This window comes from Nyctereutes procyonoides, unplaced genomic scaffold, assembly GCF_905146905.1.
Source record: "Nyctereutes procyonoides isolate TBG_1078 unplaced genomic scaffold, NYPRO_anot_genome, whole genome shotgun sequence".
In the NCBI taxonomy this organism is placed as follows: Eukaryota; Metazoa; Chordata; class Mammalia; order Carnivora; family Canidae; genus Nyctereutes; species Nyctereutes procyonoides.
Genome location: NW_026575049.1, coordinates 41,524,447 through 41,550,311, shown reverse-complemented (window position 1 = coordinate 41,550,311; position 25,865 = coordinate 41,524,447). Strand labels below are relative to the sequence as shown.

At 42.4% G+C, this 25,865-nt stretch overlaps 1 protein-coding gene across 2 annotated transcripts; it reads left to right on the top strand.

Moving 5' to 3' along the window:
• Positions 1 to 445: 445 nt before the first annotated feature.
• Positions 446 to 24,990, top strand: IL18RAP (interleukin 18 receptor accessory protein). Of its 2 annotated transcripts, XM_055328698.1 has the most exons (10): positions 446 to 600; positions 2,489 to 2,807; positions 2,904 to 3,090; positions 10,766 to 10,916; positions 15,701 to 15,766; positions 17,420 to 17,543; positions 19,385 to 19,536; positions 20,681 to 20,818; positions 23,481 to 23,654; positions 24,336 to 24,990. In XM_055328698.1, exons 1-10 carry the CDS (start codon positions 528 to 530, stop codon positions 24,698 to 24,700), a joined length of 1,749 nt encoding a protein of 582 aa, XP_055184673.1. In that variant the 5' UTR covers positions 446 to 527; the 3' UTR covers positions 24,701 to 24,990. The 2 variants fall into 2 exon arrangements, with proteins under 2 accessions (XP_055184673.1, XP_055184674.1); XM_055328699.1 differs by lacking the exon at positions 20,681 to 20,818.
• Positions 24,991 to 25,865: the final 875 nt, after the last annotated feature.

Genomic DNA, 25,865 nt, shown 5'->3' with positions numbered 1-25,865 from the left:
ACGTGGACATTCTCAAGCTGTACACATATGAGCCATAGCAGAGGCTTCCATAACTGTGGAATCCTGACATTTTTAATTAACGTGGGTCACCTTTTCAGGAAAAGTTTCATTTAACTGTTTCCAAATGACTCATAGAAATACACATTCTAGGTGATAACATAAAAAAAAAAAAAGAAAAAAGAAGAAGAAGAAGAATTCTATGAAGAAAGGGCACCAAAAGAACGTATGGTATGGAGCAGAGGTCCAAGTGTTTCCTGTGAGCTTGCGATACTCTCCCTCCTTCAGACGTATAAGAAATGACACATGCAAAGAGACTGCTACAAACCATTGTGGGCATTTGGGTAGGACCCGCCCCTTTCAAAGCTTCCTGTGCGACTTGCATTTTGGTCACTGGTTCTGATTTCTTCATTTCTCATTTCTTGACTTACAGAAATGAAGATGATTCTCAGGGAGGAGCTCTGAAACGCGAGGTACCACAGCCTGGCAATGCAACAGACTCACTGAAGTGATGACAGGACCCAGGGAGAATGATGCTTTCTTTGGGCTGGATTTTTCTTTGGCTTGTCACAGGAGAGAGAATTAAAGGAATGACTACTTCAGGTAGGGTTTTCGCTTATCATGTTCACTGTGAGTCTTAAAGTCAAGATTTGAAGTGACAGATAGTCTGATATATCAGCAGCTTGACCTATTAATGCAGAGCATTTCCTTTCTGCTGTTGAGATGGGTGCAGGAAGACAGAAATGACTGGGGTGAACAGCTTTCAGCTGATACCAAGCGTCAATAAGGAGCCCAGTTATGGTAGTAGGTGTTCAATGGGAGCAGTTGAAGAGGAATGAGGAGTGGTTCAGTCGTCTTTAATAGTTAAGTGCTGCGGCTACTGGCCAGCTCAAGTCCACTGGGAGGGCATTAGAGCCTGACCTTCTAAATGGAAGCAGTGAAGAAGACAGACAAGGGAGCTTAATTCCTCATTAAATCATATACTCTTTATAAACATAGGTTAGAGTTTGATCTTTATTTCCTCCAGTTTTGTTGACATATAAGTGACATACAGCACTGCACAAATTTGATAGCAAAATGACTTATGCATATAGTGAAATGATTAGCACAATGAGTTTAGTTAATATCCATGATCTCATGTAGCTACCAAAAAAGAAAAAAAGAAACTTCCTTGTTCGTTAGTTGTGATGAGAATCCTTAGAGCGCATTTTTTTAATTTTCAGATCAACCATACAGCAGCGTTAACTATAGTCACTGTGTTCTCCAGTATATTCCCCTTACTTATGTATCTTATTACTGGAAATGTGTGCCTTTTGACCATTTCATCCAATTCCCCCACTTCTCATGCAGCCTCGGGTAACCACAAATCTGATCTCTTTTATTTATAAGTTTGATTTTTGTTTTGTTTTGTTTTGAGACTACGTGTAAGTGACATCATCTGGTGTTGGTCTCTCTGGCGTATTTCATTTAGCATAATGCCCCCAAGATCCATCTATGTTGTTGAAAAAGGCAGGATTTCTACCTTTTTTTTTTTACCACTAAATAATATTCATGTGTGTGTGTGTGTGTGTGTGTGTGTGTGTGTGTAATACATCCCGACAGTACGCAAGGGTTTCCTTTTCTTCGCCCCCTTGCCAGCATTTCTTATCTCTTATCTTTTTGTTGATAAGCCAACCTACCAGGTAGGAGGTGATATTTTACTGTGGTTTTGATTTACAGTCCCCTAATGACTAGTGATGTTGAGCATGTTTTCATGTACCTCTTGGTCAATTATATATGTTCTTTGGAAAATGCTTATTCAGGTTCATTGTCCATTTATAAGTGGCTATTTGGGGGTTTGTTTGTTCTTTTTTTTTTTTTTGGTTTTGCTTTTGAGTTGCATGTATTCTTTTTATATTTGGATGTTAATCAGGCATATTTTATTAGATACATGGTTTGCTTACTTTTTCCCATTCTATAGGTTATCTTTTCATTTTGTTGATCATTTCTTTTTTTAAAATATTTTATTTATTTATTCATGAGAGACAGAGAAAAAGAGAGACAGAGAGAGAGAGAGAGAGAAGGAGAGAGAGGCAGAGACACAGGCAGAGGGAGAAGCAGGCTCCATGCAGGGAGTCTGATATGGAACTCGATCCCGGGATCTAGGATCACGCCCTAGGCTGAAGGCAGGCACTAAACCACTGAGCCACCCAGAGATCCCCCTGTTGATCATTTCTTATGCTGTGCATAAGCTTTTTAGTTTGATGTAGTTCAGCTTGTTTATTTTTTCTGAGATTTTATTTATTTGAGAGAGAGAGAAAGAGGACCCTGAGATCATGACCTGAGCTGAAGGTGGACGCTTAACTGACTGAGCCACCCAGGCACCCAATACTTGCTTATATTTTTTATTTGGTTGCTTGTGCTTTAGATGTCATATACACAAACTCACTGCCAAGAGAGAGATTTGTCTTCTAACGCGCCTCCCTTTCTCTTTGTTCCTTGTGGTTTTCAGATTGCCTCACCAAAAAACTGCTCTGGGAATATTCTTCAAGGAGTGAGGAGTTTGTTCTATTTTGTGACCTAACAGAGTTACAGAAATCCCATTTGTACCACAGAAGTCAAGTCTTACCAACCCAAGGCTCTGAAAACTTGCCCTGCAGTGGTCATGAGGACCTATCTGATGTCCAGTGGTACCTACAACCTCAAAATGGCGATTCATTAGGGGAAATAACTAACAACTTTCCTCACATCACCCAGGACAAGAGCAACCTATGCTTTCTGACCGCAGGAATAAGTAATGCTGGGTCATATATCTGTAGACCTAGGATCCGGTACGTCCCAAATGCATTCTTATACGAAAACATTCCCAAGCCCTGTATTACCTGGATATAACATCTATGTTCATAGGCCTTTGTTAACTCTCCTAGGACCCCTCAGGATGAGGCCTGTTGTATCAAGACCATCTTAGAAGTTAAGCCTAAGACAAATCTATCCTGTATACCAAATAACTCTGTATCACAGCAATACCTTCTTTTTGGTAGCATTGCCAAAATTAATTGCCCTAGCCTCAACTGCCAAAGTGATGCACAAAGTCCAGAGGTGACCTGGTACCAGGTAAGAATGATTTCTCCAAAGAATGATTTCTCAGCTTTGGAGCTTTATGGAGCTTTATGGAGTTACCATAAAGTATCATTTTTATGGTAACCTACCCATAGACACTTTATAGAAACGTGGGTTTGAGGATCTGAGGTCTAGAGCTTTGCAAATACTGACCTTATGCCTACAGAGAAGACCTAACTTTCTAAAGTGGTCACTCTCATAGGTAACCACAGGGAACCATCTTTTTCATCCATGCCAGCAAAATTTCTAAAATTCAAGTGTATTACACCTGAGGTAAGACATAAACTTATGAGCATCAGCCAATGCAGAAAACCAGATAAGTTCCTTCCTATTGTCTTTGGAAAGCAATGGGCATTCCTATGGGGAAGGGAGCTACCAACAAGTAAGTCCTGGAGGGTTTCTGAATAAAATAGGAGTCTGGAATGCTTTCCAAAGAGAGCATATCTGGGAGGACAGTTATGACAAACGCAGATGGCCCAGGTAACAGGTGCCTTGCAGAAGTGAGACTGGGGTGGGGGGGAGGGAGTACAGTATAAAGAGGAAAAAGGGGCAGGGATGAGGAAGAGGCAAGTTTCCTAATGATTTTGAGTTATGAACCACATGTGAATAAGCTTCATGACAAAAACAATTCTTATTGCCATTGTGTCTCACGATTTTTCCAAGTGCTAACAGATACATAAATGTCACATAACCCCATGTCAACATAACCTTATGGTAGTTGACCTCGGGGTGGCAGAAACAAAGAATAGAATTTCCATTGCCTCCTGTAATTGCAATAATTGTTGAAAGTCTAAAACTTTGCCTTAAGTAGTTGTGTATAACATTAAATTCGATTTCAAAACATATGTTTGTTAATATAAAAATATCATTTTAAAATTATTATTTATTTATTCATTCATTCATGAGAGACACAGAAAGGCAGAGACAGGCAGATGGAGGAGCAGGTTCCCTGTGGGGGGCCCGATGCCGGACTCGATCCCAGGACCCCGGGATCATGAACTGAGCCAGAAGTAGATGCTCAACCACTGAGCCACCCAGGCGTCCCCAAAATTGCCACTGATCAGTCATGCCAGTGGCCATGTTTATCTGGTGGCTCTACACACTCCAAGACTCAGCAATCAGAGAGTCCTGGCGGTACAAGACCAGGGTATGAGAAGATATATCCTCACTTGATTCCCTTGAGACCTGCTGACAATGGGTAGACAGGTGTCATCATGTCCACTATAGAATTAATATACAGAGAGAAAACAAGTGATGTGATGTGCTGTAAGTCTCACATTTGTATTTTAAAGTGACACTAAAAAAATGTTGGCCTCCATAAACTCCTAACCTAAGAAACATACAAATTTCATAACCTCTAAAATGAGGTTAGGCAGCAAAGTCCATGGTTCTGTTCATTATTTTCAGTTCTCTTAAGAACTTACTCTTGATTCAAAAGTATTTGAACTTTTGAACAACTTACTCTTGATTCAAAAGTATTTGTGATCTGGGCTGACAGATTCCTAGCCATGTCAGGGTCGGCTGTTCCTAGGCCAGTAAACCAGGCTTGCCCCCTCCCCCACTCCCCCGTCATTTCAGATGAAAACACATTTAAATTTTCAATCATTGTATCCCTGAAGGAAGTTTTCATTTTCAGGTAAACAGAAGCCACACAATAGATGTCAGTTTTCTGCCTGTATCTCTTATAAACAAAATCCTAATGGTGTATGACATTCACAGAAGGAGGTCTGTGGGGCCTCGATTTCACGTCTCTGGAGTCTCAATTGCAATGTCAGGATGTGCTTAGCAGTGAATAGACATCTGTCCTAAAAGTGGGTGAATGATTATGGCTCTTATCAAAATTGTACTTTCTGATGCAGATTTGGATAAGTCATTATTCATGTGATGTTTCCTAATTGCATGTATCTGTGCACACGCATACATGCACATGTGCACACACGTACATACACAGGCACGCACGCACAGACCTTATGGCAGGAGTGTATCACTAGAAGTGGTGATACTAGGCAGCAACTAAGACATGAGGCTCCTTGCCTTCATGCTAAACCCCTGGCACTCAGGTGATGGGTGGGTCACATCCAAGCTATCTCAGAAGAGATGACATATGCTAACACTGGCTGAGCAGATGAAAACATGGTGCTATTGAATTCAGATGAAACTCCTGGTCAGGGATGCCCCCGTCAGATGTACAGAATATGCCACTGAGATAAATCCAGGGGCTCGAGGCTCTGGGGGTTTCAAAAGATTTTTAATTGACCCATCAAAAAAATGTAGGCTTGGAGATTCTTCACTGAACTATTAAGTGACCAAGAAGTCAGAATTAAAATGAATTATCTGTTATTTATTCAAGAAACATTTTCTCTATATTTTGCTGATTTCTAAAAATATAATTAAAAACTAGCTGAACAGGCATCATCTTAAATAAATGAGAATTGCATTGAACTAGAGGACATTTTATGTTCTCTGGCTAAGCAAATCTTGGAAGTAGGCAAAATTATAACAGGGCAGCGGGGTTGGCATTGAGATACAGGTGTTGGTGATACAGGTGTCAGTGACACTGCTGTGACAGTGTCAGTTAGACTTGTGCCCTGAGTAATCTTTCCATTGGTGCTTTGAAACAATCTCACTCATAGGCCACACTCACTGGCCACAATGATGACGGAGCTGCTGCATCATTTGAGCCCTGCATTCCATGGAATGTGCACACACAGACTTGCCACTTCTCTTTCTCAGTTCCTTTATGGCCTCCTCTTCTCATAGTCACTAGTACTGCCTGGCATCCCTTGAGCCTAGTGACATGGGGAACTGCTGAGTTGGTGAGACTGGCTAGACCTAAAATCAATGTGGTTCCAAGTAAGGAATAAGTACCGATTGTTTTGACTGAGTTTCTGAAAAGTATTTTCAAGGTTGATATACTGGCCCATTTGGTGATTCTCACTGTGCAGTCTCAGAGTGCTCATAATCCTGCACAACCTCCTAACATCTGTTCAATGTTATAACCCACATGTTGCCTAACTAATAGGGAAAACAGAGAAACTATTTTTTCTTTGTTCTACACAGTGTATTAATGTGGTCTATGATTGCATTAGCTTTGGGACAGGTCCATTATGTGGTTGATTCATTCTTAGTTGGCAGGTAGGGTTTGTTTTTTTTTCTTTTTCACAAGAACTGCAGTCAGGCCAATTCAGCTGTGCTAACAGAGTAGAACTGTAATCCATGTTCATGACTTTACATGTATTCCTATTAAATTTTGATTTGATGGTCTAAGCTCATCATTCAACATATCAAGAGGTTGGCATTTTGATTTTGAAATCCACCATGTTAGCCATCATTCTCAGATTTGTGTGACTTGTAGATAAGATGCAGACATGATATTCTTAGCAAAAATTTTGAATGGCCTGGTACTGAGCCAGTCAACTCATCTATTAACTCTAGCATGATCCTTTTAGTTATATACAGTCCCTTAATCCACAACTTGGGAAGTATTACTGTTCAATTAACTTTAAAAAGTCACCTAAATGTTGACTCATTCAGCCTGTATGTATCTATTTTTATTTAACAAAGACATTATCAGAGTATTTTCCAAATGACTCACTACAGTGAAGCCAGAACATCTATTATATTTCTATATTCCTCTGAGACTCTTGTCTCTTCATTTTATCATGGGAGAAAATTACAAAACTGGCATGAATGTTGGTAGTGAGTGCAAGCTGGCTGATATTAACCCACTTTTTTAAGGGCTCATAAGCCATTTGTCCAATAATCCATTCAAGACTTTGGCTAGAGATGAACGTCTAGCTTTTCATGATACTTTTCATAATGTACCCTTTTCCACTTAGAAGATAATTATTAGTACAGAATTTATGTAAAAGTACAATGTTGTCAGTTGATGGATAGGGCAAGAGACTGAAGTGCAGGAAAAGGTAGATGGGCAATGGAAGCAGAAGCATGAGGGACACATCGTGTGAATGGTGAGTGGCTCAGCATGGTAAGACCAGAGTGTTCCTGAGAGGTGTGGTTAGAGCTGAACACAACAGTTGTACATTGGTTACGTGATATGGTTATTGGGGGTCCCTGCTGATGTGATTGAACTTTATGAGTGTGAATCCTGATCCAGGGAATGAGCAGTGGGAACAGAAAGAAGTTGGTGGACGCTAGTGATATTTTCAAGAATAAAATACAAGGTAAAATACTTCAGGGGGACATAAAAGAGATGACTCATGTTTTGGGTCTTTCTGGCTCAAATATATTCACAACAATTAGCAAGTTGAGAAAGTAGACATTAATTCAATGAGGAATGAGAAGAGGTCAGGTATGCAGATCTGGACATAATGAGTCATTAAACAGTCATGGAAATGTCAAGTCCATCAGGGAGGGTAGGGCTCGAGATGTCCATATGGGGAGTCCTCCCAGACTAGGTAGCAAAAGCCCCAGTAGGAACTCCACTGTGTTGTCCAATGCTGGGGAGCACCACCCCCACAGAATAGCACCGTGTGTATTGTACTCCCGAGAGGGGCTGCACTGGACAATAGTGTTAGAGCTTGATGATACTGGCTGGAAATATTTCAGTAACTGCTCCTCCTAGAACACATTTTCTGTGCTCTTCTTGCTTTTCACATTCCTTTAGAAGTCCTGTTTTACTGTCTTCCTTGTTTCTGCAAGCTTCGCTTGTGTCTAGAACTTACTGAAACAAGTCATACAGGTTCACCCTGAGATGTTCCTCCTTCTGTATTTTGTTCAAGAGTGTGGCACAGCTGAGCAAAACAGCCCCATCAGCACCTCCCTTCCTACTGAAATCATTTGCTATCATCTTACTGGAGTGGGACTCCCATCGTTCTTGACACAAATTACCTCTCCCTTATCTGTTTTCTTCAATGTTTCCTTTTAGTTCCATCTTATTAAGTCTTAATAATACATATGAAGTCACGTTTACTTTTTTACATTTTTTTAAATTTTATTTATTTATTTGAGAGAGAGAAAGAGACACAACAAGAGAGCACAGGAGCAGGGAGGAAGGGGCAGAGGAAGAGAGAGAAGCAGACTCCTCACTGAGCAAGGAGACCAATGCAGAGCTTGATCCTAGGATACTGGGATCACGACCTGCGCCCAAGGCAGACCCTTGACTGAGCCACCCAGGCACCCTCATACTTAGCTTTTTATGAAAAAAAAAAAAATCAGGGCAATTTTGATTTGACCCATCCCCCCTGTGGCACAGCTGAGATCTCAGCCCACAACTCTGCAGCCCATCACTTCCTTGTGTGATTCATGACACATCTCTGCTCCAATTTCTGCTCTTCGGATGTGATTCTTGTATTCTCTAGAGTTTTATTTCTGACTTTTACCCCATGCCCTGACCCATCCTTTTAAGAGGTCCTTGACCCCTGAGATCAGCTGATTGATATTTAACCTGGTCTGCCTCACTTCTTTGTTTTCTTTTACTTCCGGCCTGCCATTGCTGCTCTCTGACCTGTTCCTTGCCAACCTACTGGAAGTCCCTTCTTGGGCCACAACAACCACACCAGAGACTTGGAGTAGGGGAATCCCTGTTCCTCTGAGTTAGCAGGTGAAGTGGAAGGGAAATTCCTCAACAAGAACGTGAAACTCAAGAGTTAGAAAAATTCACATGGATGCTCAGTCCTCTCAGATTTTTTTTTAATTATGACAGAAATCTTTATTAAAATGTGTCCTTCAGTAATATGTTAGCATACATACAATATACACACATACATCTGTATACTCTTTGACACATCTCACGGATTGCCACCATCAATTTAACCAATAAATTAAAACTAAAAAAAGGAGGAAGGGGTTGGGGGGTAGGACTAAGGGCAAAAATCTCCATGTTTTATCTGGTAAGAAACTGCAAATTCTCAGAATTTCCCTGGGGAAAACCTGTGACCAGAGAATCTTTGAAATAAAATACATAAGTCCCCGCCTCCCCAAAAATTCATTCTCAGTTACTGGCTCTGGGATAGAGAGCCACACACAAACTCCAGAACCTCAGTTTTCTCATAGAGTCTGTGCAATCCAGGTCAGGGGATCCTTTGAGTGAATCATATGAAATAGTCCATGAGAAAGGATTTTTTAATCTGTATAGATAAGAAGTACTTATTTTGTGATTTTTTGTTTTGTTTTGTTTTTTGCTTATCTCTTTGTTTTTGACTGCTGTGGTAAGAGTCATATACTCTGGGGGCTATTTGTTGAAGATTGGAAGGCCATGTGCTACATGGAAGTCAGGGGCTACAGAATTATTGGTACAGTGATACTTCACCATTTAACAAATATTTATTTAGCCCCAACTATGTCCTATCCCCTAGTGATACAAAGGTGATTACATGGCTCTTATGCTTCAAAACCTTTCAATTACACATACTTTATTCATTCATCATTTACAAAGAGCTCCCTGTTGCTGGCCTGTCTGCTGTGTACTAGAGACACAAAGACCCAATCCATCTACATGCATCAGCTTCTTCCCTTTGGCCTTATTTCCCATATAGAAGCTCCATTTCAAAGGTTTCTAAGATGGCACTCAGCTTCAATGGAGTGATTCTCACATATTCCTCAAGGCTCTGACTAGCCCAGAGGGAGCATCCCTGCTTCCTGTGAACAGAGACAAGGCCGCCCAAGTGCATCATACTCTGGCTTACTGCTCAGGGGTCTGCCTTCTTCGACTGAACACTCTCTCAATCCTAGAAAGCAGTCATGACTCTGCAGTCTCTGATTGGAGGGACTTCTGTTTATTCCTGCCAGTGTGTCCAGGAGCAGTGATGTGTCTTGGCACAAAGGCTGTCTCAACAACGATAGAGGAAGAGGTAACCGTGCACATAAATTATGATCAGAAGGCTATGTGCAATCATAGAGGTCTGAGAGCATTACCTCCTGAGTTGGAGTTAAAGACTGAGCTGCAGCCGACCCAGTTGGGGGAAGTAGTGGGAGAGATGTACACACACATAGATGGAGAAAGAATATGGTTATTTAGGGAGTGGCAAGTGGGTGGAGGGGCAGTAGCAGGGAATGAGAGCAGGAAAGAATGGCAAGTTCAGCTGGGGGAGAACGTTAGACCTTAGAAGAGTATCCCTGATGGATATGCTAAGTAAGAGAGAGAAATGTTCCTAATTGCAGTTTAGCTCTCACCTTAGTTTGGGTCCACCATGAGCTCATTGTTTGTCACTCATCGGTCATTCTTTGTCATATCTAGGCATTCCTGTTTAGTTATTAACTTAATATTTTAAATTCAAATTTCACCTTTTTTGAGTTAAATTTATTTAGAGAAGAAACTTTATCTTAGCCTCATTACACAAGAAATTATGTCAATTTCCACAAATGTAAATACACATTTTTTTTTAATTCATTGAGGTATCAGCTACTAAAGGAAATGAGTTTTCTATAATGTTCTCAGAGGCCTGAGTCATGCTTTGAGAAATTCTAGGCTAAATAACTCTTTGTGGGTTAGTCAGATTTGGTGCCTCGATCTTAACAGATAATGTAATTGTATCTGAAAACGCCTCTCATGAACAAATGCGAATCTTACAAATACAGTTTTTGAGCAGAAGCTCTTCATAGCATGGGTGATGCTCTCATTTGTGAAGTTTTTCTGTTGTTGTGACGAATATTAATAACAAATCTCTGGTTAAGGAAAGTTATTTATTTTTCTTGTCCCCTGGATTAGAACGGAAAACTACTCCCTAAAGAAAGGAGCAACCCAATTGTAGTGAATGAAGTTTATGAAACCAACCAGGGCACATATGTATGTGATTACACTCAGTCGGATAATACAAGTTCATGGATAGTCAGAGCTGTTTTTCAAGTGAGAACCATAGGTAAGTGAGATTTTCATTTCAAGATCTGGGATTTGAAGCCCCATTACCCAATTAAAGTTACCTTCCTTTGGCTTAGTAATGGTTTCCTTTTTGGGGAAAATAAAAAGATAATCATATACTGGTAGTCATGTGAAGCCTTAAATGTGGGAAAACATTAATTTTCCCATTAACCTAGATTCCAGCCCCCAGAGAAGGCCTACTTTTGGATCATATTCAAATTGTCACAAGTTGGGTTTTTCCTGCATTGACAGTCCCTGGCTTGTTTTTGTAATAAGTTTAAAGAATAATGTTAAATACTTCATACACAGCAGTAAGTGACACTATGAACCTATTGCCAGCTTTAATACATGTTCAAGTTTTTCCACATGTTTAAAATCTTGCTTTTTCTGTAAAGAAACAAAACATTGCAGGGACAGCTTGAGACCTATGCTTTTATCCTTTCCTGCTTCCTCCCTTCCCAGCTGTAGTCTAATCTTGTATACATTCTTCCATTTATATCTTTATGCTTTTCTAAAAATGTAGGTAGGCATTAAAAAAATAGAATATTGTTTTATGTTATAAAATATGTTTTGTGTTTAAAATATATGTTATTATTCTAAGGTATCAATTTGTTAATTTATACCACCCTCAGCAAGGAACAGATTCCCATTATTCCCAAATAATGTTTGGTGTTGTCACACTTTTTGATTGATGTGAAGTGAGATCTCTCTCTCTCTCTCCCTTTTTATTTTTTTTAAGATTTTATTTATTTATTCATGAGAGAAAGAGAGGGAGAGAGAGAGAGAGAGAGGCAGAGACACAGGCAAAGGGAGAAGCAGGCTCCACGCAAGAAGCCCGATGTGGGATTCAATCCTCAGTCTCCAGGATCATGCCCTGAACCAAAGGCAGTGCTAAACTGCTGAGCCACCTGGGCTGCCCCTTCTCTCCCTTTTTAAATCCCAATTTACATTTCCATGAAGTTTGATATCTTGTTATACGTTTGTTGGTCTGTTAGGTTTATTCTTCCGTGGCCTGCCTAGTCTTTCCACTGGGTCATTCTTACTAGATTTACAAGTGCCGGCATGAATAAATTGTATAATGCAATTAATTTAAGCATGGCTTTTGCCAAAACACAACTGAGTCAGTCATTCATGCTCTGTATTAAATAGCTACAGAATGGTTGACTCAGCTCATAGTAAATACATTGATTATTTTTACCTCCTCTTCTTTTAGTGTAATGTACAAATTACATTAAACATGCTGAGGCCGGGATGCCTGGGTGGCTCAGAGGTTGAGTATCTGCCTTTGGCTCAGGGCATGATCCTGGGATCCTGGGATCGAGTCCCACATCAGGCTTCCTTTGGGAAGCCCACTTCTCCCTCTGCCTATGTCTCGGCCTCTCTCTCTGTGTCTCTCATGAATAAATGAATGAAATCTTTAAACAACAAACACAACACACATACACACACACACTGAGACCAAGTTAACCACTTCTACCTACTTCCTGGATGTCAGTAATTTACATTTATATTATATTGCTCCTTGGGGGAGAAGTTAGAATGCAAGTACCCCACTTGTACCATTTGCTCCCTCCAAGGGATGTGTGATTGTTCTTCACTCCAGGCATGATAACTCAGCCCATCAAATTTTCAAGGGCAGAATGTGGTTTTCTCTTTCTTCCAAGGTATGCCTTACAATATCTGTTGCATCCTTTCAACCAAGCATTCCTGTCTTCCGCATTCACTCCTTCATTCTTTCACATATTCATTTTTTACACAAATATTTGTTGAATATCTAATATGTATCAGGCACTGGGCTTGGTGCTAAGGCCGTAAGCATGAGTATCTGGACATTTTCTGTGACCGCTCAGAACTTCCCACTTTGTGGGGCACACAGGCTATCCCAGTGCATTGTAATGAGTGGAGAGAAAGCAGTGGGGCATATGGGAGGTCCACCAAACCCACACCTGGACCCACCATGTCCAAGTGAGAACTGAGGGGCAAGCCCAGACCAGAGCAATGAAGATGGTCAAGATGCCGTTCCAGGCAGAGGGAACAGCATAGTCAATGTCCCGGAGATGAGAGAGCACACACAGTCTGGGAAGAAAAAGAAGGTCCACTGAGAGTGAGTGTCTGGAAACAAGACTGACATCACACTGTTTTAGTGAGTTTGAACTTCATTTAAGGAGCAATGGGGAGCTTTTGAGGGTTCTAAGCAGGAGAGCATCATGAATAGATTTGCCTTTGAGATAGATCTATCTCCATCTGCTGTGTATAAAATGGGTTTGGGGGGAGCAAGAATGGAGAGAGCAATGACTGATGGTGGCCTGAACCAGGAGTTGCAGTGGGAATGCACTGAAGCAGACAGACTCAAGAAATACAGAGGAAGGGATCCCTGGGTGGCGCAGCGGTTTAGCGCCTGCCTTTGGCCCAGGGCGCGATCCTGGAGACCCGGGATCAAATCCCATGTTGGGCTCCCGGTGCATGGAGCCTGCTTCTCCCTCTGCCTGTGTCTCTGCCTCTCTCTCTCTCTCTCTCAATGTGTGGCTATCATAAATAAAAAAAAAAATTTTTTTAATTAAAAAAAAAAAGAAATACAGAGGAGGTACATCTGAAAAGATTTGGGAATTGGCAGTGAGGAAGAGGGAAGAGGTGGGATCCAGGAGAAAAGAGCTGGGTTTTAGGTTGAGCAACTAGATAGACATTCTGTTAGGTACTGATGGAGGGTAGCATTGCATTGCATAGGTAAGAGCTGACCTAGGGCACAAATGGGGGAGCAGCAGGTTTGATGCACATTCTAAAAAGATGCTCCTGATTGCTCACTGCACAGACTTAGCAAAGGTGATAAGAAATGGCTATTTGTGCGTCAACAGAACATGATGATGGATTTAATGTGTAAAGAGAGAAATGAAGAATGCTTTTGTTTTGTGGCTTAGTTAAGTTGGTAAACGGTGACACCAATTCATGAAGCAAGAAAAGGCTGAAAAAGAAGAGGATCTAAAAAGAAATTAAGGTTTAGTGTTTTTAAAGATTTTATTTATCATGAGAGAGAGAGGCAGAGACATAGGCAGAGGGAGAAGCAGGCTCCCTGTGGGTATCCCTATGTGGGACTTGATCCCAGGACTCCAAGATCACGACCCGAGCCAAAGGCAGATGCTCAACCATGGAGCTACCCAGATGCCCCAAGGATTAGGTTTGAAAGGACTTTCAGTGATCCAAATCCCAATGGCAAGGAAGAATTTGGATAAACCAGTCTGGAGGTGTTAGGGCTGGAGATGAAATTTGAGGGTGGTCAACATGATTATCTAAAGCAAAGAGACTGAGTGAGGTCACCTAGGGAGTTAGTATAGAAAGAAGGCCTGGAACTGAGGCCTGGAACATTGCAATACTTGCAGAGGTCGGAAGGAAGGAGGGAATCCCCAGAGGAGGTGGAGCAGGGGTGTGAGAAGAGAGGAAAACTGTCCCAGGGCAAGTGACTAAAGAATGTCGGGGCAGAGGGAGTGACACTCTGCTTCAGTGGTGATGTTTGAGAACTGGTCATTGGGTTTGTGCAGATGGCAGTCATTCTTTACATAAGCCAGTGGGTGCCAGTGGGAGGAAGTGAAATTGATGACATAGGAGAGAGAGATCGTTTCAAGGTTCAAGACCTTTTGTAGGGAAGAGGCCTAAAGAGTGAACAGCACCACAGCAGAGAAAAGGGAGAGAACTGATATTCACGAGAAGCACAGAAAGCAGAGCCCCCAGACACACACCCTGGAAACGAGCAGAGAGGCAGAAGGTGAACTAGAGAGCAGAGAAGCAGGGAACCAAAGGATGAGAGGGTTGCCAGAGACAGTGCTCAGCAGTGTCCAACGCAGCTGAGAAATAAAGCCGAAGAAAAAACTCAGTTGTGCCCAGTGGATTGAGGTGCCAGAAGGTCACTGGGGACTTTAGTCAAAGCAGTTTCTGTGGAGTGATGGAATCCAACTCCACAAGAAGTGAGAGAATGGAGATGAGCATAGAGCACTGTTTCAAGGATCTGCCTGGGAAGGAAGGAGAATGCGTGCCACAGGGAAATGGGGTGCAGGGATTTTTCTCTGTTTTAAGATGGAGAGACTGAGCATGGATAAATACCAATGGGAAGAAGCCAATGGGAAGATGGGGCAGGTGAGAGAGGAGAAAGAGGCAAATATACAGGGGGAGAGATGGAGTATTTGAGGGAAGGAGGTCCCCAAGAAGTAAGTGGACCATTCCCAGAGCAGAGGTGATGAATTTTCCCTTATCAAGAGATGGGACATAGGAAGAGTTTGACCACAAAGCCCCAGTTTGGCAGTTTGTGGCAGGAAGCTGAGGGATAAATGAGTAATGGAGTTCCGGACTCAACTTTATTTTGAAATAAACCATGTACTTAGTGATGGAGGAGGTGGACTCCAGTCTAGGTGATGTGAGCATTTTCTCAGGTGCGTTCTTCTTCTGGAGAAGTCAGATGGTACCAAAAATAATCTTGTAGGAGAAGACGGGAACGGGGGCTCAGGTCTGCGATGGTTGAGCAGGGCTGGTGTGGAAGTAAAAGCACACCCTGGTGGATGAGGATTTACCAGGATTTACTGGTATTTCGTTAGCACCTGTGACCTGATGTCATGGTCATTTGGGGATGCTCATTTCTCACAAGGAAATCTAAGTTCCCAGCCTTAATAGAATCCGAATCAAAGTTGAAGAGGGATCTGCAAAGCATTTAGATCAAAGTGCCACTTGATGCACACACCTTCAGCAAGCAGGCCTTCAGATTTCCCAGTGCAAATTGTAATTTCTATTTTCATCTTTTAGTGAAAGACACTACTCTCAAACCAGATATTCTGGATCCCATCAAGGATGTGCTGGAAGTAGAACTTGGTAAGGTGGATTGTATTATCTCCGTTGAATGACCTGTGCTTCTGGGAGCAGCTCTAAGTGTGATATAAGGAAAAGAGCCTTGGGGTTTTTTTAAAAAAAATTATTTATGAGAGAGACATAGGGCAGAGGGAGAAGCAGGCTCCCCACAGGGAGCCGGATGTGGGACTCCATCCCAGGACTCCAGGATCACAACCCGAGCCAAAGGCAGATGCTCAACCACTGAACCACCCAGGTGCCCCAAAGAGCCTTGGGATTTTAAGTCAAATAGAATTAAGTGTGAATCGTGGTTGAGCCACTGGCTACCTTTGTGACCTGATAGAGTTACTTATTCTTTCTAAGTTTCAAGTTTTAAATATGTAAATAGACAAAAGAAATCTGGCCTCATCTGGATGCACTGAGAAATGTAGGAAACTGTATGTTAGGTGACTAGTGATTGGACATGATCAGCAGATTTTAGATTCTTTCTTACTCATCCCAGAAACAGGTGTTTTATGTATTAGGTCCATTGGTTAAGTCTGTAAGTTTAACCAAATTACCAATCTGAATAGCATGAATCCTCGCAAACATGGTATTTGGTGTGGCCTTTAAGACAATTATGGAGGAACACTGTATCTCCTCCTCAAGTAACTCATATTCCTAAGTGGGTCTTCTTGTGGGTAGAGGGGCAAAGTGATTTTCCTCTGGTCCCCTTGTATTTTATCAACCTCAATAACATCTACACTTTCTCACACAGTAACATGAGAACTGCTCTATTTAAAATCAAATGCTGGTTGTTCCAGTGAAATAAATGCTCTTTTAAAGGCTAAAATATTTATAATTACAGAAATGTAAAAATAGAGACTATGGTTGAATACCGCTAGATGGCGGTATTAGCGTGTCCTGATTCTGGAAATAGACTGCAAAACCAGAGGCATCACAAGGATGCAAGGAAGGAGGAAAGAAACACAATTAATGATTCAAAAATAGCTGAGCCACGTATGGTTTCAGTGAATTTGAAAGTATGACAGGGTAGGGGGACAGTATTAAGGCGCACAGATGATTTCTGAATGGAGTCTTTAACCGTTTCAAGGTGAAAATTTGAGTTTGAGGCAGTGTATCTGGATACCCCTTATGGGAAAAATGAGTAGAAAGAGGATAAGTGTAATAATATGCTTCCCAACTGTAGTGCTTTGCTCAAGAAACTGCTGAATATCTAAACAATTCCTTCTTTAAACTACATTACAGTAACCTGACAATGTTATTTGAACGTGCAAATATTGGTGAGCAGTAAAATGTTCTTTATGACGCACCTTGTACTCAACATCAGCGTTGAGTGAGTCACCATCACCAGTGACTCCTCATTTTGTGGAGTCAGTGACTGAGGGGACTCCTCATCTTGCTGGTGTCTATCCTTCAGCCCCATCAGAATTCTTAGTGCTATGCCTATATAGTGGCAGGTTTGAGATATAAGTATTGCCCTTTGGAGACGAACAGCCTTGGTCTAATTTGTTTCCAAATGAGAGTCAGGTAGATGTTGGGTTATTTTTGACAGTCTCTTTTACCTGCCAACGTGATTGCAGTAATGAGCGGTCTGTGGTTGGAGTCTTCCTCCTGCACCGGACAAAGCGTTCTCACGGACTTCCTTCCTGTTTTCTGTGTCGCCTTCATTTTTAGGAAAGCCTTTAACTCTTAACTGCAGGGCACGATTTGGCCACCAAAGGGACTTTAACCCTGTAGTGAAATGGTACATTAAAGATTCTGACCAGGAGAGTGAAGTCCCAACACCCGAGACGATCAGGTAAGAAGGAAATCAGCAGACTGTTATTCTCTGCAGCCCACCCTAAATGCTTTCACCTTTGGAAACCTCGAGAACGGCCCCCCAGAGGTGAGCCAACAGGTGCAGCTGACGGAGTGGCCACTCGCGCCACCTAGTGGTGACTAGAAAAGCGCGGAAATAACAAAGGGCAAGTTCATGTTAAACAGCAGTTTCTGACCAGGCCGTATTATGAAATATTTAAGTTGTGAAGTTCGGTTTATAGCAACAGTTAGATGCGGCCGCTTGAAACATCAAGCTGACAAGCAGACAGAGGTAGCGACCCACGCAGCCTGAATAGAAGCAGCACGTCCAACCCATGGGGAAGGAAGGATGCCCTCCTCCTCATTTTCCCCAGTACCCTCCATTGAGAGCCCTGGTGAGTTCAGGGATCCACATGTGAACAGTCCGGGATGTATCCAGAGGAAAGCGCACAATAATGCGTCTGGCCAAAACTATGAGAAGTGAGGAATAGTCGAAGCAATCCAAATGGAAAAGGAGATGCAGACATGGGATAGCTTTCTTGACATCCTTGGAAGCCATTATGTTTTATGGAAACTAGACTTAGTTTGTCACCCTCTAGAGCTCAGGACCCCCATTAGTGGACAGAATTTACTGGGAAGATAGTTCGGCTCAATAGAAAGGAAAACTCCAGCTATTCAGAGCTATCCAATGCCTCACGAAGCTAGATGCTGGTCCCTGGAAGGATTAAGGGAGGGTTTGGATCCAATCTTTCAGGACAATCGCTAAAAAATAGAGTCCCTTGTTTTTCTAGAATGTGCTCCAAGGTAACAGTCTATGTATTAAGCACTTGCTTCTTATTTTTAAAACAATTTCAATGAACAAGTGTAGTGTCATTTTGAAAAGTACATGTCACTGCAAAAAATAAAGACCAAATTTTGATGACAGTAATAAAATCCAGCAAGGACTTCTAACTCACACAAGCCCTTGAATTTGAATCTATTTCCCACCTATTGGCAATTTGACCCTTGACCCCTGCAAGACTCCATCCAACCACATGCAATCTATGGATGCTTACGTCTACTTCACAAGGTCCCTTGAGGGAGCTGCTCCAGTAGAGGTGATACGCTCATCACAGTTCCTGACCAGTAGGAAGCATTCAGTGAATATGAGTTGATATTGTAGGCTCCAAGCAACACAGCCTAAAAACACCATCCATATAAACAATATTCCTCAATGTAAAGACAGACTATAAATCAGCAACCTTAGAAACTCATATTGTGAATAAATACTGACTCTTACAACTTGCTGAGTGGGGCAGAATGACCTAGGTCCAGGACTCAGGGTGCCACTTCCAAGCAGAGTGACCTTAGGCTGTCACCCACCTCTTGTGCCTGGTCTGTGTTGCTGGTTAATTTAGGATGATCATATTCTTACCTCATGGGAGCTCCAGTGAAGTGAGGCATGAAGGAGACTTGATTGTCCACATTTAGTGCTCAAAAGAGTGAGCACAGATACGTGATAAGCCCTTTGTGGAAATGAGTCAGTATTCAATATTATTCTTAAATTATCATTATTGCCTGTTTTCTAGGGAAGTGCTTAGAGTAATGGAGGTCAGATGAGGCCCACACTAAATTAAATTCTGATTAAGTGAGTAAAATGATGCCCAGCAGATTCAATAATCAAAAATGAGCTCCCATCACAAGATGGTCAATATTCTGCTCTTTTGGCACTTCCTGCTACTATTTGATCCCATAGCTCTTCTGAAAGCCGAAACTGTTGGCTGCTAGTATGAATTCCAAATACAGCAAGAGTTGGTCAGTTTATGCTACTGAATGAGTAGGGTATTCATCCTTCTGACCTAGAGTTAAGCACACCATAAAGGATGAAGTCTATGAGCGCGTTATCCACTTGAAAGAAGTTACTCAGAGGGATCTTCGCAAGAAGTTTATTTGCTTTGCCCAGAACTCCATCGGGAACACTACCCAGTCCATCCAACTGAAAGAAAAGAAAGGAGGTAAGCCTGGAAGGTTGCCACACCATGCACACAACTGCTTTTATCTGAGAGAAGGGGAATTTTCCTAGAGATTTGTGACAGTGATGATGGTAATTAATATTTTCTGGATGCTGGACACTATGCATTTTGCTCATATGAAGCCATTTAATACTATGACCAGGGACACATCACTAGTAAGTTTCATATCAGTTATCCAGAACTGGTCCTCTTAACTAAGACCCTGTATGTCGAGGCTGTGTTGGAAAAACCTGTCATTCATTCATTCATTCATTCATTCATTCATTCACTTACTCATTTATTCATTCTACAAATACCTAAAGGGCATGTCCTGTGCAACAGGTATTGTGTTAGGACCTAGCTCCCTTTTAGGGTTTTCTTTTCCTTGCTTCTCCATCCAGAGAATGTGATGGTTGGGTATTGGAGAACCGAGAGAAGAGTCATCTTGCTCACTGCTCCGGGTGGTATGTGTATATCACAGATCACAGCCTTTTAAAACTGCAGTGGAAATGCCTGGTAAAGAAAAGGTTTGAAATTTCTTTAAGAAGATACTCAATGATGAAGTTGATGTCATTCATTCATTCAATTAATAAATGATTCCAAAGACAAGCAAGTTTTGAATCCTGGTGAGGCTTATGTTAGACAGAATCTGTGCTTGGCTATAGTGGCTGCTCTGTAATGGGGCTCCCATCAGCAGAGGTGTGTGGAAGGACTCGTGTGTTAGGTGCCACGGAGGGTGTGAAACCAAGCCACACGTAGCTCCTGGCCTCAGGAAGTTTAGACTTTAGTAGTGATGATAGTGCATGAAAATAATTTCTAATATGCAATGAGAGGGATCCAAATGGGTGGTGTGGAGGTTTATGGGGGGAAAATAATGAGAGTGGCCATGACCAGTTTCCCTGGCCACCTCAATCAGGAATAGCCCATTCCCGTGAATTATCCCCAATTCATTGTAAGACAGTTGCCCCAAGATGTAATTGCATGTGTTTCCAGATTCAAGAGGAAAGAAAGCTTCCAAGAGCAGTGATTTTGATAAAATAATAGAGTCAGAAAAGGTGCTGGGCCAGCCCACAGCATTGGCCGGAATGTGCTCTTGTCCCAGGAAAGCTGTCTCTGTATTTGCTCATGCCTACCATGTTTCCCCCAGTGGTGTTCATATACATCTTACTTGGCACCGTCATGACTCTGGCAGGCATGCTGACGGCAGGTGCTCTGCTCTACATGTACTGGATTGAAATAGTCCTGCTGTACCGAACCTACCAGAGCAAGGATGAGACACTCGGGGGTAAGGTGACCTCAACTTGCCTCTGGCTTTTCCACTCAGAACTGGCTTAGAGGGAGAAGCTCAAGAAATGGATGTTCCCCAATGGAGAAAGTCATGCCCTCTGGCTTTGAGACCTTCTTCCAGATGTGGTGGCTTCACACCTGGGAGAGCTGGGAGCAGGTGGAGAAACAACTGCTTTTTGGTTCACTTACTGGAATCTTGCTGACCAATGGTACTATGGTAGATAGAGCATGTTGGGCTTGAAAATAATCTCTCTGCTCACCAACCTAATGCAATATGACAAATGACCTGACATCTCTGTGCCTTTGCTTCCTCTCCTTTGAAGTGGGATTGTAATCACAATTACAATGAATGCTATGAGCACTCATTGAGTTAAGACATATCAATCATTGAGAACAGCATGTAGTAAACACTCGGTAGATGGTGCCAACTATTATTACCTCTTGAGTGCTGAGGGCATGCAAGTCAGGTGTATTAGCTAGGTGAACTGTCACAGCAATCCTGCAAGCCAGGCAGAGGGACTTGAAGTCTTGTGCCCAAAATTGGACTGCAGGATGGTGTTAGAATCGAGGATTTGGACTCAGGTGGTTTGGCTTAGAGCCCCCATTAGCTATTACCTCAGTTAGCCTCATGTATAAAATGAGGGGTTTGAAGATGGTGTCAATGTTCGAAGAGTGTGAAACTCTATAAAACCCAAGTACTATTACAATAAATGGAATTATCTGTCCACTTCCACAGGAGACAGGATCATACTGATTAGTGTTTGCTTCTTTAGAATAGAAGAGCTGTTCGCATGTTTTCCTAGCCCTGGAGGTCTCTAAGATTAGAAGGTTTGCAGTTTTAGTGAGTGATTCTCTTGCTTGGAAAGGGCAGGATCCCTTTTGCTGGATTCTGGGGAAAATCACTTCCTACACCAGGGCTTGCCCCACACCAGGAACACAGTGAGGAGCTGTCAGATTTCCAGGAAGAGGACAGGTAAAGATGTATCAATCATACCTTTCTTTAGACTAATTATTGAGAATTCATGCAAGAAATCCTGAAGCTAAGAGTGTTGGGTTTTTTGTGTTTTTGGGTTTTTGGTTTATTTCCTTAAATTAGCTTTTTAGCTTTTTTGAATTGAGCAAGCTATTTAACCAATGTCTTCTTCATTCCCCTGGATGACATATATGTATATTTTTACTAAAATGCTGCTTGTCTTAAGATTCTAGAGCTTGTACAGAAGAGTTAATCATGAAATTTTTAAATCTGTACTTTCCCTTTTTACTTTACACAGTGGCTGATGAGGAGGCAGTGCCTGGTTTTAAAGTATGGAGATTTAGCACCCTCTGTGGCCAATCTAAAGTTTTACAGCAAAATGTCTGTTTCCTTGGACATTAATGTGGAATATCCACAATCTTAGACATACATAGACTGTCGGAGTTGAGAAGGACCTAATACTCCCATTCCCGCTAATTTTATTACCAAAGAAATGTAATGCTTCCAGTTAGAGAAAAACCCAAGCTCGCTGGAGTTTCACAGGATTTGGAAGGAATGGAGGTGATGAGGGGGTGTGTCACACATTTAAACCACACAGACCTTCCATGCCCGCCATGGCCCAGGAGCCTCCTCCTCCTTCCCACCTGGGCAATGAGGAGCTTTGCAGATGAGCCCCCTGGGCCTCGGTTTTTTGGCATCCCCCTTTTCTCATCTCCTGGACCTCCCCTCTCCTTCTTTTTCTATTGCTGGCATTTTCATCCACTAAGGCCTCTCCTTATGTCCATGTTAAGCAAGTATGCTGTAATTGCATCAGCCACCTGGGCTATTGTTTGCTATCTTGTAACACTGCTATTTGCCCGCCATGGTGCAGAGGACTGGAATCTGAACCAGGCATGTCCAGATTCCAAAGCCCATAAGTTAACTTTTGAGATTTTCTACCTTTCTTGGTTAGTTAGCTACATAACACATCCCAGTACTCGATGTGCATTTGTAATAATCCACTCAACGGAAGGAAGCATGTGAGACTTTGCAAATATCCTGAAACGAATTTTATAAATATGATTTCCCATCTAGAAAGCAGGGGAAAAAGATATTTATCTTGTGCCTGCTGTGAGCCAGACACCAAGCACTTTATATACATTATATCCCCCAACCCTGGAAAACAGTCCACCGGGGAGTTATTATTACATCATTTTACACAGGAGGATTTCTAATATAGGTACATGTGCTGTCAGCTGTCTCCTGTGCAAGTTGCTGGGTCCTGGCAGTGCTTTGCTTGCTGGATATTACCATGCTTTGATGGAACAGACTCCTTTAGGATGTGTAACTCATGAGATAGCAACAGCACGGTGCAAAGAAAACTCAGAGGAATTCACCCCCCACCTCCCTCATCCCTGTGTACATGTGATTTAATCACAGAAGCCACAGCTGTTTGATCTGAACTCAGTGAAAAGGCAGCAGTGTGTCATAAATTAGAATTCGAATCTGGTTAGACAGTCGATACTACTCAGCAGTGTGATTTTAAAATGGACACAGCTGCTGTGTTTTATTGTTAAATCAGTTCAATAAGGAGCTCAACGCTTAATTCTTGCCCATACATCATAGGATGCAAGCATATGTAGATACATCACGATAGTGAGAAACATGTAAATGGTTGACTGTTTTTTTAATCGTTTCTCTTCCTCAGACAAAAAGGTATTTGATGCTTTCATATCCTATGCGAAATGGAGCTCCTTTGAGAATGAGGCCACTTCATCTTTAAGTGAGGAATACTTGGCTCTGAATCTGTTCCCTGAAGTTCTGGAAAATAAGTATGGATACAACTTGTGTTTGCTCGACAGAGATGTGGCCCCAGGAGGAGGTAGGTCCTGGGTGCCAAGAGGAGATATAGAACAAAGAGAAAAGTTGAGTAAAAGTGCTCTGTGGGCTTTGGTGTCATTCCTTCTGTTGGGATACACATCTTCTGGAAAGTTTCATGAGCTTAGACTATGTTGGGCCACGGCACAGAAGGACATGTGTTGCAGAACATGTAGCAGGCCTTCCCAATCAAAGATATAGCTCCTGGTTCCTCTACAGGAAATTATCTCTGTCATTCGAAACAGATGGTCCCCTGGCTTTGTAGGACTCTGCTGGCCACAACCCTCAGCATTGGGTCAGGTGGGGCACAACCCTGGCCACTCCTCAGAGGTACAGATCTCGTTCAGTTCTCCCCTTCCTCTGCCCCAGGCACCCCACTATGGAGCCTGCGACATCCTGTGTCCCCCTGTTATTCCTAACTATGCCAACTAGCTTTGCTCCTAAAGGAATTGACAGCTTGAGGACAGAGAACACAAAGAGAGGAATGGAAAGTTGAGAATCACTGGACACTAGAGTCTGTCTTCAACTGTCAGTAGAGTTGATGCTGCAAAAGTGACATAGTAAACCATGCTTCCTTCCCTCCTTCCCTACAAGTGCAAGGAACTCTCTGGGTCGATCTGGGACATTCGGGGTTATTAAGACCCCAGGTTTAGCAATAACAGTTAATTGAATTCTTTATTTCCAGTGTATGCAGAGGATATTGTGAACATTATTAAGAAAAGTAGAAGAGGAATATTTATCTTGAGCCCCAACTATGTTAATGGACCCAGTATCTTTGAACTACAAGCAGCAGTGAATCTTGCCTTGGATGATAAAACACTGAAACTAATTCTAATTAAGTTCTGCTCCTTCCAAGAGCCAGAGTCTCTACCTCATCTCGTGAAGAAAGCTCTCCGGGTTTTGCCCACAGTCACTTGGAGAAACTTAAAATCAGTCCCTCCCAATTCCCGGTTCTGGACTCAGATGCGCTACCACATGCCAGTGAAAAACTCTAAAGGACTCAGGTGGAACCATCTCGGAAGTATCTCCAAAGTTTTTCACTGGAAATGACTCAGTAAAACAGAAACCACTGGGAGGAGCTCCCAGCCTAGAGAATGGTCAAGCGGACAGACCCTGAGCCACCTCCTTCCCATCCCTGGGGAGTAGAGATGTCAGTGGAAAGAACACACAGCACGGATCCAGCTGATACAAGATGGGGAGGGCTTTGTCGACACTGAGCAAGTCTGACAGGCCCCAGAATGATGAGGAACCTCTGGTTAGAGCCTCTGATATTCTGTGGACAGAGGGAGAGTAAATTCTCTAGATGCTTGCATGCGTTCAGCACACAGTGCCCCAGAGACTTTCCAAGTGGTCTGAGCAGAATGGGCAGATACAGCCACTTTTGTTCTGTTGCTCTACTCTCATGTCTGTTATTTATTATACGTATAAATTTATATATGTATATATATATATATATATTTGCAATCAAATAAATATTACTTTGTTAGAAGTGAATGATTTAAACTTTGCCTAAAGCTCCTCAGAAAGAAAGAAACACCTAGTTTTATTCCATCCATGTTCACCCATTAACTCTGGAGTACAGAAAACAAGTGCGAAAGGCAGAAACCACAGGGGAACCAGGGGCAGACAGGGCCTCCATCAGTCTCTACTCTGTCCCTGAGGGAAGTGCCCCCTCTGAGCAGTTGAAATAGAGGAAGGAGCCCTTCCAGGGCTGGGGGGGTTGAGGCACAGCCCCGTGCCAGACACAAGGCTAGGGGAGCAATGTAGGGCTAACTTCGGCCCCTCCTTATCCCCTTGGCCATTGGGCAGAGCGTGAACTACACAACCGTACCCTGGACCATGGGAAGTAGGTACAAGCAGGTCAAAATGATCAGGCCTGGGGCGCCTGGGTGGCTCAGAGGATGAGCATCTGCCTTTGGTTCAGGTCATGATCCCGGGGTCCTGGAATCGAGTCCTGCAGCAGGATCCCCACAGGGAGCCCGCTTCTCCCTCTGCCTGTGTCTCTGCCTCTCTCTCTCTCTCTGTCTCTCATGAATAAACAAATAAAATCTTTTAAAAAAATGATCAGGCCAATGAGGAAACAAGGCATGGCCGAGTATTTACTTATAAAGTAGAAAGGCAGTGGCAGGAGTTAGCAGCCCAGATTAAGAGTTCAGGAAGTAAATACATACATTGGTCAAAAGGCAGCAAGAATGGAGCTTGAACAGAACTTTCT